Source organism: Herpailurus yagouaroundi, unplaced genomic scaffold (assembly GCF_014898765.1).
Source record: "Herpailurus yagouaroundi ecotype Mexico unplaced genomic scaffold, PumYag 142, whole genome shotgun sequence".
Lineage (NCBI taxonomy): Eukaryota > Metazoa > Chordata > Mammalia > Carnivora > Felidae > Herpailurus > Herpailurus yagouaroundi.
Window position 1 is genome coordinate 19142285 of NW_024412397.1, and position 17000 is coordinate 19159284.

Genomic DNA, 17000 nt, shown 5'->3' on the forward strand with positions numbered 1-17000 from the left:
GCTTAGAAAGCGAGCCACCATATTTTCGAACCACATGAAAAACAGAAAAGGAAGTTTTGGGAAGTTAGAAAAATGATCTGAATTAATCATTCAAAAAGTCCAGGAAAAAATCTTTTACAAAAGAGGTGAGCAGTGAACAACAGAAAAGTATTGAGGTCAAATTATTATAATTAAAAAGAATTAAGAACCAGAAGGAAAAACACAGATTTGCTCAAAATGCAGATAAAAATGAATGTGCTATTTCTAAACAAGCTGATGAACACTTTTAAAATGATACTCAATGTGAAAGAACATATGAGCATTAGAAAAACCAGAAATGAAATGACTGAACTCAAAAAGAATTAGAAAGAAAACATCACATTAGATGAAGCCTAGGAGTGAATAACAACAAGCAATCGCACCCTAGGAAAAGCAGAAGGTGACAAGGACACTATTAAGGATAAAAAAGAAATGGACTTCTTTCCCTTTGTGGGTGACAAGCTTTAGGGTGGCACACCTAAAGAGACCCGGGTGTGCAGGAAATTGTTTACATAAAGGGAGAAATTGGGCAAGTAAATACATATGGCCCCCGACTTAGGATTCTTTGACTTTACACTGGAATGAAAGGGATACGCATTCAGTAGAAACCGCACTTGGAAGTCTGAGTGTGGATCCGGCCCAGACCAGTGACACGCACTGGGCTCTCCCCTGACACCGGGCGAGGGTAGCAACCTGGCTCAGAGTCAGCCAGCGCACATGGGTGTCCACAGCCGACACACCGAGAGCCACCTGTGCCCACACTGTTGTGCTTTTCACTTTCAGTGCAGTATTCGATACGTTACAGGAGATACTTAACACTATTATAAATAAGCTTTTGTGTGAGATGATTTTCCTAGCTGCAGGCTCATGTAAGTGTTCTGAGCAGTTAAGGGTGGCTGAGCTAAGCTATGATCCCTGGTAGGTTAGGTGTATTAAATGCATTTTTTACTTAGGAGATTTTCAATTGACAATGGGCTTTTGGGGATGTAACCCCATCGGGAGTCAAGGAAGACCGTGAAGACACTGAAAATAGTGGGAGTGACGTTCCTGAAGCTGGGGAAGAAAGTTACAGTATTTGAGGAGGGGAGGCTAGAGCAAACACTCTGGTGTTTGGTTAGACGTGGAGGTAACAGTGTTAACTGATGGTATTTAATATATTTAGGAAAACAGAGGAACACAGATGTGTGTGTGTATAAACATACACATGTTATCTGGCTCTATTGAGAGGGACTGGATGCAATGTCATCCCAGGAGCAGGCAGCATCCACACTTGGTTTCTAATCAGTGACCCCATTAAAGGGAATCGCCCATCACAAGAGTGCTCACTAAAGTTTATTCTCCTCCTACAGTCATAGACATTTACTCCTTTGTCTTCTTAAGCCTAGACAGCTCCCTAAGGGTCCTTAACTGTATTTATTAAAGACTAGACAAAGATTTTTATCCTAATAACTACTTAAACGAAAACTAAATTTATACATACTTATACATATATAATAAATATACAATCAACATATTTTTATTTTCTATTAAAATATTCGCTAAAGTTTTGGAGCAGAATGTTAAGCAAGTTTAATTGATTCTTCAAAGGTCAGACATATCATAAGAATTTTTCTAAGGCCATAAACGGTTCACCAGACAAGGCTTGGTATCCTGTATATAACGTCATATGGCTTGTCCCTGTCTGTACCTTACAGTGCCCTTTTCACAATGAATCATAAAGTCAATTCAATCAGTATGAAATTTTTTTAGAGTGAATTTTGCAAGCAAAAAACACAGAGCATGTTCTCAGTAGGTTACATCTGACTTCTAAATCCCATTCTCTCACCTAGTTACACAGAATACAAAGCTACTGACCTTTGCAAATATAGCCCGTTCGTTTTTTTCAGCCTTTTGACTAATTAGACAACAGAGAGAGAAATGTAACACAGAAGATAAATCATCCTGGTCATTTTCAATTTCTTCAACCTCGTGATTTTTCAAAATAAATAGGGTGACCCTGATTGGTACACAATACCTAAGATATAAAGGTGCCACATAAAAAGTTATATACACTAGGCCAGAGAAAACGAATTTCATGGCAGTAAAGGCTTTCTAGCTTCACTAGTAAAATCCCACTGACCCAAGGCGTGCTCCAAGATGTCCTCACCAAGAACCAGTGTCTCTGGCAAATGCTTCATGAGAAAGGTCATCAAAAAGATCACCTGAGTGGTGCCTGGGTGGCTCAATCAGTTGAGCATCCAACTCTTCATTTCAGTTCAGATCATGATGTCACGGGATTCTCTTTCTCTCTCTCTCTCTCTCTCTCTCTCTCTCTCTCTCTCTGGCTCTCCCCTACTTGCTTACACATGCGTGCTCTCTCTCTCTCTCAAAAATAATAAATTTTTTTTAAAAAGATCACCGGATATGCTCAGACCAACTTCTTAATATTTTCATTTCTGCATTCATCATACCACCACGTGCTATCTACAATTTACTAGTTATTTATAGCCTGCAAATCTACTAACTCCTACTCTAGAACATGACTTACGCTGGGTGTTATGGGACAGGGAAATGAAGATGGTTCTGCCTTCAAGGTATTAAAGCCACTTCCATCCTTTTAAATAATACTACAGCCTACTTTTCTCCTCTTCCACTGGTTCCTCTTCCAATGGTCTCCATTGCTTATATTCACCTCCCTCTCGTTCATCACTACCAATCAAAAGCAAACAACATCGAGTCGGGGTAAATTCTCCAGTTAACTCTACTATCGACATCATGTCCTCTGACATGGCTCCACCTCCTCCACCAACAAAAACATTCAGTGAGCTCCTAACAAAGTAAACCTCAGCTCTTACCCCTGCATGCACTGAAGCTACTACTTTTTTTCCTCTAAAAGCACATATCTTCCATACTCCCCACCTCCACTTTATCTTATTCTCATTTTTAGTTCTTTGTACCCTGATTTCTGACCCAACTAATTCTTCCAAAGCAGCTCTCCTAATGATCACCGGTGACTTCCCTAATTATTAATTCCACCTTTCGTTCCCTCAAGTCGTAATGTTATTTCGCATCTCTGATCAACTGCTGACCTTTGCTTCCTTTACAAGAATTTGTTTTCAAGTATATGTGTAACCGAGGCCATTGCAGGTTACTGGCCCAAGGTCACCCACAGGTAGCATGTTACAGACATAATTGAAACACAGATATGCCCGTCACCAGAATCCAGGTTCTTAACCACTCCTTTGAACTGCTTTTCAAAAATGAAGCAAAGGCTGTTCCGTGGAAGAACAGTATCTACAAACTTGCTGTTAATAATGCCATCCTCTGATGCAGGGTTCAACCACCTATGACCTAGATGCCAATCCAGCCCACTGCCTATTTGTGTAAATAAAGTTTTATTGCAAGCCAGTCATACTCATTCATTGGCCTATTGTCTATGGCCGCTTTCACACTACAATGGCGGGTCTGAATCACTGTGACAGAGATTGAACGGCCCACAGAGTCTAAAATGTTTACCGTCTGGTGCTTTACAGAAAAAGTTTGCCAATCCCTGTTCCAACTATCTGTCTTTCAGGTTCATCACTGGCAACCCTGAGGATGATAATAACGAATTCACCTATCTGCAGTAAGAATTAAGGAAGATGGCATATCTGGAATACTCTAATGATCAGGCATCCCAAAATAGGCACTATAGTCTAATCCAGGCTCTGTACTCCAGCATTTGTTTGGGCCGGGGGGGGGGGGGGGGCGGGGGTGGTGGTGGAATCCCATCCCTACTCTATCTATCATTCCACTTCTTTCTTGGAAGATTTTTGCTCCCCTTGCACACATCCCATCTCCCAACACTCCAAACAAGAGGCAGATGTCTCCTATCACAACCAATCTCAAAGCCTATTCTGTGAGTTGTTTGTTTCTGTTAACAGCTCCGCCATTCTCCCTTCAACCAGGCTCGGAGCTCTGAAATCGTCTTACAGGTCTCAACTCTTCCCTATTTATTGAAGTCCTATCTATTCAACCAACACAACAGCCTCCAAGTCATTCCCTCTTCAACATTTCCTCTACCTAATCCTATCCCAGTTCCCACTGCCTCTCACCTAACAGCCTCACGGTTCATTTCCCACGGCAATAAGTGTCCTGCACATAAATGTCAGACATGGAAAACTATTTCTTAAACAAAGATCTCCTTTTAAGACTGTTCAGTATCGTATTGTTTACCCACTGAGGTAAGTCCTCAGCTTTGCATTCAAATAGATTCCACAATATGATTCCAATCTATACCTCCAAACCAACTTCACATGAAATTTCCTGGGTATTTTCTATGCTTCACATACTACATAAAAGCTCTGAAAATAAAAGTATGAGAAACTCAGCTCCTACCCTCAAGAAGCTCAAAATCTAATCAGACAGACATAAAGAAAAACAAAAACAAAAAATATCCCTTACAAAGTAAAGTGTTTTAATTTTTTTTTAACATTTATTTATTTTTGAGACAGAGAGAGACAGAGCATAAATGGGGGAGAGTCAGAGAGAGAGAGAGACACACACAGAATCCGAAACAGGCTCCAGGCTCTGAGTGAACTCACGGACTGCAAGATCATGACCCGAGCGGAAGTCGGACGCTTAACTGACTGAGCCACCCAGGTGCCCCCAAAGTAAAGTGTTTTAAGGAAAGGTCTGAACAAGAACGTGTCGAGCACAAAGAGAATGCAAGAACTAATTCTGCCACCAGGGGGCAGAGAGAAGAAGTTCGGGAATGGCTTCGCTATCCTCACAGGAGAGGGATTAAAGAAGCAAGGAGAGAGGAAAAGAAACATAGGATATAGGATGCAGGATGTCTAGCATTTCTCAGCCTTTTCTCTCCAGAGCAATGATTTTAAACCAGAGGCAATTTTGCCCCACTTGGGGCATCTGGCCATACCTGAAAACATTTTTGATTGTCACAACTGGGCAAGAGAGGATGCTAGATATTTGTCATGGGTAGAGGAAAAATGATTCTCAACATCCTACAATAAACAGGACAGCCCCCCCCCCCCAATAAAGAAATATCCAGGGACACCTAGGTAGCTCAGTGGGTTAGGCGTCTGTCTCGATTTCAGTTCAGGTCATGATCTCTCAGTTTGTGAGTTGGAGCCCTGCATCGGGTCCTGTGCTGACAGCATGGAGCCTCCTTGGGATTCTCTGTCTCCCTCTCCCTCTGCCCCTCCCCGTTCATGTGCGTGCGCGCGCTCTCTCTCTCTCTCTCTTTCTCTCAAAAATAAATAAACATTAAAGGAAAAAAAAGGAGGTATTCAGCCCAAAACGTCAGTAGTGCTGAGGTTGAGCAACACTGCTCTAGAGTCACAAGGAAAAAAAGTAAAGGAGAGGGTCCAGCTGACATAATTGCAGGACACGCTGGAATGCTGACAATACAGACACAGCAAAGGAGAACGAGTTATGCCTGGACGAGCTTGCTCGCCACAACCAACGGGGAGAATACAAAACTGGGCAGAGGGCAAAGGTGATTAATAAAGGTTCCACGTCTAAGGCCACACGAACAGGAACAGATCTGGTCGTCAAGCCAAGACCATCAACTGTGAGGGAAGGGAGAAGACCTGGGCAAAGAGGCTGAGGCAGAGGCCATCAGCACTTCCTGCCACACAGCACCCAATTCAATACGCATTTACTGCACAGTTGCTACTAGATGTCAGGAGGGAAACGGCAATAAATAAGTCACAATCCCCGCCTGCGAGAAGGCTGAATTTCAGTGGGGAGAATCAGGGAAGCTGGTAAGTGATTACCATACCAGGGAAATTAAGATACACGCCATAAGAGAAACACACAGGGGTTTGAATACACACATCTTGCAAAACTTTGAGGCAGCCATAAAGAGTAATTTCACTTCACAACCTCTGGCTCTTCCAGTGAAAGAAAAGAATCAGAGGAAAGGAAATCCCCCATCTTTGTCTGCAAGGCTCCGCGTGTCCGGCATAATTAACAAAATTAGCGATATACAATACGTGTTACTCCAAACAGCCCAAATGCCAACACTAGTCTAACAAGGAAAAGGTAGGACTCTTTCTATAGGGCATTCCCTTAGAGATTTTGCTTTCCATTGAGAGACCCATGAAGAAAATTAGTTCCCATATCCTAGAGTCAATCCTGCACCCCTGACACGCTCTTCGTTATGTTCTGTTTTTTTAAACTTTGGGTGGGTTTTATTTCCCTTGAGATTAGGAAGCCATCCAGAGGACAGCTCTTCAAATATTCCCCTCAGAAGGAGCCTCAAACTCACCATGAGAAAATAGTTAGAGAAATCCCTAATGGTCCAGCCAACATACATTTTTCATAAAGTGATTACCCTCCCGCAGCCTCAGCTTCCTAAGCCTTTCCCCCCTTCTGTAATTGTTTTCCTTGTAGGCCAGGCAACAATTACCACTGCTACAAGACTGAGGAGGTTCACAAGCAATATATTTTACAATACATAAGTGTAGTGTCTCTGATATCTGCTGCTTTTATCACTAATTGCACTATAAAATGCGCTATTAAAACAGGGACAAACAAGACTGTAAAAATCACATAATGGACCATGACCACTTACAAAAGCCATTCATAAATGTTAACTGTACCACTTATTTTTCTTTAATTTTCCAGTCGTATCATGATTTTTACAAATTTTTACTTCTAGGGGATACCAAAAAGAAAAAGAATACATTTGAAAATTCCATGACCTACATACTTACCCTTGCATATACTATTTTATAAACTGGCATAGAATTAAAAATTAAATGGAACATCAGACAATGTGCTATGAACACTGAACTCCTAGGGACATCTACGTGATCTCTTGAAAGAAATTATAAGCATGGCAAATACATTTAAGCTGTGATTTGTATTCAAACTTCACAACACAGGCCAGAAAGCATGAAATAAGCGCAAAAGGGTTTCACAATTCTGACCTACGAAACATACAATACAACAAAGCCAATAAAACATTTATTTCTTGGGGGAAGACAGAGTGATCAAATATGACTGCCAATTACCAGAGGAAATGGGCCACTGGAACCACCTATAGTAATTCCTGTGTCATCAGCACTCAGTGCTAATTCATGGGCAAATTTTCAAGTTTGTAGATGAGCCTTTCAACCTGTTCATTATTTATCTACGTGTCTACCCATTAAAAAAAAAAAAATAGCAATCCAGAATGAGAGAGAATGAAAATAACAGCATCCGTGCTACCCACTAACGATTCTAATGAATACTCAGATGCACCCGGGAATTTTAAGTTGTGGCTCAGATGAGATGCTAATACTGTCTCTCAGTTTCATGCAGCCACTACCAGAGACAAGCGAGTTCTAACAGTACCACAGAACATAAATACCACAAACCAAACAGTGGTTAGCCTCTATAAAACTAAAGACAAATAACCAATTAATGAATTCGGATTATTTGTTCTCCTTTTACGTAGGATCATCTCCTGTTAACTCAAGAAGTAGCTGATGCCTTCATGTGAGTATCAGCAGGGAAGGTGTGATCCAGCTTGGGTCCTGGCCAGCACTGGCGCTTGAACAACCTGGCCCTACCTATTCCCGAGTATCCTCTAAAATCCTTATAATGGGCCAACCTTACTAAAATCAGAGCGTGCTTTTCAAACAAAGGAGCAGCCACAATTAGAAACATCTTAATTGTACCTAAATCATGATTTTTTTTTTCTTCCGAGAGGTAAGAGCCAGTGCTCAATCTTTCAACAGGAAGACTGTCAGAAAACCGAAAGCCAGATTACATGATAAAGGTTCACTCTAATTTCAGAAATGGAAGTCACTTAATTCCGTAGAAATCATTTTAAACTATTTTTTAAATTTTTTTTAACTTTTATTTATTATTGAGACAGAGAGAGAGAGAGAGAGAAAGAGAGACAGCGTGAGCAAGGGAAGGACAGAGAGAGAGGGAGACGCAGAATCCAAAGCAGGCTCCAGGCTCTGAGCTGTCAGCGCAGAGCCCGACGCAAGGCTCGAACTCACAGACCATGAGATCATGACCGGAGCCACAGACAGACGCTCAACCGACTGAGCCACCCGGGCGCCCCTCATTTGAAACTATTTTAAGTGGTGAGAATAACTTCCTTTTTCAAAGTGCCAAATACCTGAAGTGTGCTAAAACAAGGCTGGATAGGCCTAAATAAAAACCAGAAGCTTATTTGTCATCCATGTCTTCTCCCCAAAGTTATTGCATAAGACCTGCCAAAACTGTGTTATGAAGTGAAGTTGAATGGGAAACTACACACACAGGCCCACATACCACACTTACTTTGTCAGATGCCTCGGAAGCCAAGAGGTTAGTTGCAAGAGTCTGGAGCTTATGATGGGCCATGTTTTTAAGAGCAGCAAGACTACGCCGGGTCATAGCCTGCTTGAGGTTGATGGCTGGGTGACTAAGTGAGTCAGCCGCAGCGGGAACTGCTTCATCACAGGCATTCAGTATCTCTACGGCGGTTATCCCCATCACGCAGCGATCCAACGCGCCTGGAAGACGTAGACATTCACCATCAGCACACAACACTATAAACGCTTCAAAGGGTTTTTTTTAAGGAAAGAAAACGCATAGACGTTTTCCATGTGGGAATATTTTTATCGGTGCCTCTCAGAAACATTTTCTTGTACTTTCCTCCTCGAGGGACCTTCCACATGGCATTACCTTAACCGTTTCTTCTCCTGTAATGAATGCCCCGACCACAACTTCCCAATATAGTCAAGTTCAGAGCCAATACCTTCAACACCTTCTCCCCAGGCTTTTTCCACGGTCTTCCTGATACTCCACACCATTACTCTACTACAAATACCAATTTCTATGACTTCAGCTTCCCCTAAGCTGTCTATCCATTTTAAACAAAAGAACTAAATTTTGCTATTCTTCTCATGTTTTCTACTTTAATAATTCCTGGAACTTCTCTTTCTCTGGGAAATATCCACAAAACGGGGAAAAACTATGACTTCCCATTTTGTCTGATGTCTTGACTCTTACGGTTCACACCCAATCAAAAGTTCCTCTGTGTGTTTGTGAAAATAACTACTGGTCCAACTTGAACCACTTCTTCACTTGGCCATTCTTTCCATTCATCTCCATCTATGCACTTTGTGTCTCAGAGCACAACTCCATCCTATAAAGCAGACGGCTTTTCTGTATACCGTTTTGTACAGCACATAGCATCAGGCCAGGCAGACAAGGGTTTCATTGCATGGATTTGTATATAATCTTCTGGAGACTATAATAATGACAGTGAAATGATGATGAAGTTTATTTGGATTCACTGGGCATTCCTCTAGAGTCTTCTAAAAGAGACAAATCAATTTTGAAAAATAACAATAGCGAACACCCAGAAACTTAAATGTCAGCAAAATACAAGATTGCTACTATGTTTTTGAGCTGGTACCCAAACACCCAAACACAGATTCTAGTCCCAGTGTTGAGTATTTATATACATGCCGCTTAAGTTTGTCCCTCCTGGCCTAAAGAGCTTAACTTCTGACTCACTGTCCCCTTTCCATTAGCAGTCCTGGAATTAATTCTTGGTGATTCTAGTATTAACAGAAATCAGTGTTTTACTAGCCAATTTACGGAGCCTTAACCAATACATTTTGAAAGGCAAAGCACAAGAAGGAATTGTCACCTGAAACTTTTTGTGTATGTACGAAATGGAGAGTGTGTATATTCTAACAAGATTTAGAAGTTCAGAAATGCTTGAAAATCACCAGCACATATGATTTGTCCACACATCCCGATCTCTTGGCTGAGTTCCTCTACTCCAGTAAACTGTGTCCTACACTCAACCACAGCCAATGGTCATATTATAATCTTATTACCAATAAATAAATCCCCACGTGATCCCAATTTCAAAAATGCCACTCTCTGACAGTAGCTCCCATTCTTCATTTCAACCCTCTGATCCAATGATTCCTTGTTCAGCACTGATGCCAACAATTCCATTAACCTCGCACACTTGCACTGTCTCTCACTTCTCTCTATCCCGTAAAGCAAAATTCCATCGCCCATCCTCATAACCACAGCTCCGTCCTCATCTTGCCTCCTTGGACTAACTGAGCAAACTCCAACTTTGACTAAATCCAACTTTCCACCTACTCTACACCTGTACAATGACGACAGATATGAATGGAAAACGTGCTGAAAGACTCCCTTGAAATTCACAATCACTGATCTCAAGGGGCTCTCAATAGTGACCACATTTCCACAGGTCTTTCATTTTCCCAGTTAATTATTTCAGACCTTTCACTCCTCCCATCTCCAACACTCCATTTCCTGCCCTCAGCTGGGCAAAAAAGTTTTGTTTCCCATTTCATTTACAAAGAAGCAATCACGAATTAAGTTCTACCAGCTCCCACCACCATATCTCCACTCACATTGCACTATAATTGCCACATGAACTATCCAGACTCCTACCTAACACACTTGTAGCTCAAACTCCATCCCTCTCTTGTCTGCCCATGGACATCATTTCAGCAATCCTCCCTTTTCCCTTCATCTATTTTCCCCACCTACTAGATCATTCCCACCAGCATATAAGCATGCAATTATTTCACCTGTTTAAATACACACACACACACACACACACACGACCCAATACCCTTCTCCAGCTGGTATCCCATTTTTTATAATCATCCTCCAAAGAGCTGTCTATCTTTGCTACTTCCAAAGTTTCCTCCTCCCATTTTCCTTTGAACTTACTCAAATCACATTTCACCCAAAACATGCACACAACCTATTCTCCATGTTGCTACAAACAATATTCAGTTCTCAGTCCTCATCTGACTATCATTTACTATCAGCAGGTCTTATTCTTCGTCTCTACTCCTTGAAACACATTTTTCATTTGGTTTCTAGGCAACAACACTCTTCATTTTCTTCTTCCTCCTGACAAGTCCATTTTAGTCTCCTTTGCTGGTTTCTTCCACATCACAGAAATATATCTAAACCCTGGAGGGACCCAATCATTATCTACCTGAATCCTCTTGGTGATACATCCAGTGTTATGACTGAATATCATCCATATGCTAAGAACTCTCAAATTTACATCAACCACTCTGATATTCCTAACTTGAAGTCTTGACTCATTTATACAATTTACTAATCAACATCTCTACTTGAATGTCTAATATTCAACTTAATATAAAAGTAATTCTTGGTCTTTCCAAAATCTACTCTTCCCATTGTCTTCTCAATGTCTAAAAATGAATTCCATCCTTTTGAGTTGCTCATGATCAAAACCTTGGAATAACCTTTAACTCAACCCAGTCTTTTAAGCCCCTCATCCAACTATCAGCAAATCCTGTTAGCTCTCCCTTCAAAATATACCCAGAATTCAACCACTTCTCACCAACTCCACTGCTATCACTCTGGTGTAACAATCCATCATCTTTTATTGTTTACAGGCAATAGCATACAAGCTAATCTCCCTGCTTCCACCCTTGAACCACCTTCAGGCTATTCTTGAAAAAAGGCAAGAAAATTTAATAGTGAGCACAAAATCTAAATCAATTAAAACCAATTCAGAACTGACACAAATTTTCAAAATAGCAAAGACAGTAAAAGTTATTGCAATTTGTATTATAGATGTTCAAAAAGTTTGAACAAAGAGACACGTTAGACAACAAAAGACCAAAATTAAACTTGTAGAGATGAAAACTATACTAGATGGGAATAATGGCAGAGTAGACATTGCAGAAAAAAGACCAATAAACCTGAAGACCTAGAATAGAAACTATAGTAAAATAAAACACAGAGTAAAAATAATTTTAAAAATGAAAAGACCATGTGCAAGCTGTGGGCAATTTCAAGTAGGCTAGTAAACATATAGCTGGAGTCTCTAAAGAGAGGAAAGAGGGAAGGATCGAAAACCTATTTGAATAAATAATGGCCAAAAAAGTTCCCAAATCCACTGAAAACCACACACCCACATATCCAAGAAGTATGACAAACCCTCAGCGCAAGAAATATGAAGAAAACTATAACCCAACTGCTCAAAACCAATAATAAGGAGAAAAATTTTAAAGCAGTTGGAAAAAAACTGACATAGCACTTATAGAGGAACAAAGTTAAAGGTGACAGCAGATTTCTCATTGGAAATAATGCAAGCAAGAAGGCAGTGGAGTATTAACAGGAAAAACAAAAAACAAAAAAGAGCTGTCAACCTAGAATTCTACAACCAGAAAAAATATCTTAAAAACGAAGATGAAACAAAGAGTTTTTCAGACACACAGAAGCTGGAAGAATTCATCACCCATAGACCTGCACTACAAGGAATAAATATTAGGCAAAAGGAACATGATTCCAGATAGAAACCTGGAGCTACACAAAGCAGCAAAGCACAACAGAATGATAACCACACGGGTAAATATTCAAGACTTTGTTTTTATTATTCAGATTTCCTTAAAAGAGACTATTTAAAGAAATAAGCAAATAGAAATAATATTCCAAATGAGTGAAAACCATAAGCAACAATATATATGATATAAAAGATAGAGTGGTAGACAGTGACCCAATTATACTTGAACAGAATATTCTTCTTTTTCTTTTAATGTTTATTTACTTATTTTGAGAGAGAGAGAGAGCAAGCAGGAAAGGGGCAGACAGAGAGGGAGAGAGACAGAATCCCAAGCAGGCTCCATGCTGCCAGCACAGAGCCCAGTGCAGGCCTTGAACCCACAAACCAAACTGTGAGATCATGACCTGAGCCGAAGCCAAGAGGTGGGCACTTAACCAACTGAGCCACCCAGGAGGCTCTAGAACTATTTTTAAATATAAAGCAACTGGTCTGTGTAAAATAAAGGAGATAAACACAAAGGTAGGAGTGTGCCACATTGTGAAGAACCTTGATTTAAAGGCTACAGGAAATAAATTATATGTTTTGTATTTTTTCATTAAGACAGTGCATGATCCAAGTGTTGTTGTTGTTGTTGTTGTTTTATTTCCTAAGATTTATCGGCCAGCAGAGTACAGGATGGATTAGAAAGTAGAAAAAGAAGACAGGGAAACCAATAAAGCTAGCATATGTGTAACAAAATACGGCCCTAAGTTAGAATAATACAATGGAAACAAAAAAGGGAGGTGAGGGGTACCTAATGGGAAGGACTTAGCAATCAAGGACAATTGTCCAGAGGGCTCATGGGGGGTGGGGGAATGGTAGCAAAAACAGCCATATTTCCACTATAACAACCTCTTTCTTCAAAATTCCAGAGTACATCATCCAAAGGAAGAAAAGAAACTTTCATTATACTTAGCTTTACCAAGATTTTAGAAAGATACCATTTTTTTCTTAACCATTTCATTCTTTGAGTCTTTGCCTGTCCAGTTGTATCTTTTGTAACAGAATGAAAAACAAAACTGTAGGAGATATAGAAAAGTTGATGGTGCTATGCCACATGTTGTGAAATGTAAAATCTAATCTCTACTGTATTAAATACTGCAGGCAAATAGTCAAAATGTGAAAAAAAAAAAATACTTGCTACCAAACTTTTCTACTAATAACAAAAGATTGGGCTGAAGCACCACCTCCTGATTCTCTTTGGTAGTTTTGGTAACAAGACAAAACTATCAATTTAAAGAAATAAAAATATTAAAAGGAAAATATTTATTAAAATTACAGACTAAACTGCATAAATTTATTTATAAATCCATTAGAAATACCATAAACTCACCAACAGGCAAATGTTTTGCATGGGAAGTTTACATAACAGAAGTACACATTACCAATGAATTCAAGAAAATTTATGCCATCTTATAATAAAATTGACAATTTTAAGTAAATAAATAAATTTAGTAATTTAAAAACTAGTCTCAAGCAAGAACAGCACATACACTAAGGCTTTGCTTGTGTGAAAAATCTGATTCTTTGACACCTATGTTTTTGTTTATCCAAGCTTTACATGTTTTTCTTTTTTTTTTTTTTTTTTTTTAATTTTTTTTTCCAACGTTTATTTATTTTTGGGACAGAGAGAAACAGAGCATGAACAGGGGAGGGACAGAGAGAGAGGGAGACACAGAATCGGAAACAGGCTCCAGGCTCTGAGCCATCAGCCCAGAGCCCGACGTGGGGCTCGAACTCACGGACCGCGAGATCGTGACCTGGCTGAAGTCGGACGCTTAACCGACCGCGCCACCCAGGCGCCCCTTTACATATGTTTTTCAATAGACACGAATATACATCAGTTCCTAATTCTCTGCTATCTTTTATTAGATAATTAAGTTTTTTTAAGTGATTTTAATGCATATTTGATAAAGTAAATGCAAAAAACAGGAATATTTCAGAAAACTCCTAGAGAAAATAAATACAAAGAAAAAAGATAGCAGAACAAAGTAAACTGACATGACTCCTAGCTAACTTCTAACATTTGAAAAGCACTGCTGGCATCTGCATCTGAACGAGAACACCAATAACTGTCCCCTCGGAAAGAGGTATATGACGTGAGAATCACTTTTGTTATGTAACAAAGACGATCAAGTGGTAACTGGTAACTGTCAGAGAAGAAGATCTCGTAAAATCAGTCATTACTTACAGCCGCCGCTGCCTCCCAGACAGGACTCTGACCTTGTCAAGGGCCTGTGGGGTTGACATGACACACCCCCTGGGAACACCAACTGTGAAGAACGACAGAGTTGGTCCCTGACGCACACAAACAGCTCCAGGCAGAAGCAGCCGCCATCTAGGTCAGTGGGCCACCTTTCCTAAGTTCCTAAGTAGAAGCCAAGAGGTCCAGCTGGCCAAATCTTGTTGCCAGTCATTTGGCTAATTTTCTAGCTATCCAGAGATGTGGAAGTAAAATGATTTCGCCAGCCTTCACATCACCATGACCTGTTATTGCACATAATGAAGACGGCACAAGTAAAGAACAAAAGACTCTGGACGTCTGTCATTCTAGTGAAATTTTAATTTACTAGCTTCAACTTCATTTCATTAGGAAATAAAATACCAGAAATGAAAAGTACCCATTTGGAGGGAAAAACAACTCAAAGCAAATGCTGCATAGAAGTATAAAGACATTTTTAAAAGGTTTAAAGCTAGAAAGGTCAGTAAAATTCAAAACAGCCGACACAAAATTGCACACTACGTACGAGGAGTTTTAGTGTAATATAGCTTCACTGCTAAAAATACATCCCCAAAATGCTAAGAAGAGGGGATAAACTATCTCATCGGAGTTTAAATACATCTCATCCATCAAACCTTGGCCGAATCTGATTTATTTGGCTTCATTTTTTATTTATTTAATAAATAAATAAATTTAATAAATAAATAATGTCAATACCTTCAGGATGTGCCATACTGACTCCCTAGGGACCTTTATATCACTAGCTAAAGCCTGAGCAGCAAGGAGGAAAAAGAAATGTATACCTCCTAATATGGTTAAATCCAAAATAAATTCTGCCTCTTTATCTTTTAAGAATGCCACATTGACTGACTGTTTCCCTAAATCCTCTTGAAGCTAAGATAATTATGAAGTTTCCACATTATATATTGTGTTTAATCTAACGTGGGCTTAATTATACTAAACTGGTTGTAAAAAAAAAACTTCCTCCAGTATACCTATAGTTACGGGCTACCTGTCATCTCTTTCTGGGAAAATTACCGGAAAAGTTACTATGCCTTTCAGTAACATCTTATTTGTAACAAGTATGAAATTAAAGAATCTGAAGAATTTCATACTCGTTACAAATGTATTTAAAATATCTGACGTATTCAGGTATCAATTATTTAAGTATCTGAAAAATTCAGAAAATTAAATTCTCTTCCTTTATAATAATTTTTAAAAGTCCTATACAAGTTTACCACACTCTTGCATTTGTGCTGTATCAATTGTTAATTTAATATTTATAGTATTTTAAAATAGTATTTTCTGGACATCAATGCTACAAGAACTTAGTCTCTTTAATATTAATTCTCAAAGTATTTCTGAATGGAGGTAAGATCACATTCCCAAGTTCAACAAAGTAACAAGGAAAGCAGCTTGTTTGTTAAATAACATTAATAGTAAATATAAACACGTGCGTGCACGCACACACAAACCTCAAGTACACAAACATTCATATACACACATTTACATTATGTCTACTATACGCTAGGTAAGTGTTACCTCATTTTATTCTCCCAGAAATACTATAAAATAGGAACTATTATGATCTTCGTTTTACTGAGACAAAAGTCCAGTAAAGTGCGGCAGATCACATTATTAGCAAATGGTCAATCCTAAATTCAAACCAAGCAGTCTGACTCCAAGCCCAACACAAACCTGGCAAACTTCGTTTCTGGGGCAGACAAAACCAGAAAACATAAAACAGTGCTCCTCAGCAGATAGGATGTAACAAAAAGGAATACAAAGATACAAAGTTACATACGTAGTATGCCAGCAATTCTGTCTCCAAAACTGCACGGAAACAAGGCCAGAAAGAAATGTGCCAAAATGTCAACACTGACCACTCAGCAATGAGATCTGAGCTCATGTCTCTTCTTTTCCACTACGTTGGAGCTTTTGATTTTTGACAGAAAGTATGACCCTCTTTTACAATCAGAGAAGAAAGAGAAAGGCAAATGCAAAAGCAAAGAAGTCTGACACTCTTCAAGAATGCTCCCTCTTTGCAAGACAGCCTGGGCGCTACACGTAAAGACAAGGACTGTAAATAAAAGACTGCTGAGTACTTGGTACTTGTTACAGAAAGACTCAACAGAACTCCCTACTGCCCCAGTAGGAGCACAAATATGGATACAGCCTACTTTGGAAAAGGTACAAAGAAAGGTGAAGAAAACAAAACCGATTGGTTGAAGTATTATATGGTACACAACTAGGTATATAAAGAAACCTTTAATTACTGATAGCTCATGATTTAAAGTAGCAAAAGTAGAATCAAATGTGTTTTTATGGCCTACAGCAGTAAGCATTTAGTTACACACTTGAAAATTTCCCAAGGAAAACCGTAAGATTCTGTGTATAAACATCATATATAATTGTGTGTACTTGTAAGCT

The 17000-nt window shown here is 39.4% G+C and overlaps 1 protein-coding gene across 8 annotated transcripts in view; it reads right to left on the reverse strand.

The window, feature by feature from the left end:
* Positions 1-17000, reverse strand: part of WDR7 (WD repeat domain 7) — a 354164-nt gene that overhangs the window by 270444 nt on the left and 66720 nt on the right. For all 8 annotated transcript variants that reach the window (XM_040478723.1, XM_040478724.1, XM_040478725.1 and 5 more), the window contains one exon: positions 8281-8495. In XM_040478723.1, coding sequence (XP_040334657.1) covers positions 8281-8495 — 215 coding nt within the window. The remainder of the gene's footprint in view (positions 1-8280; positions 8496-17000) is intronic.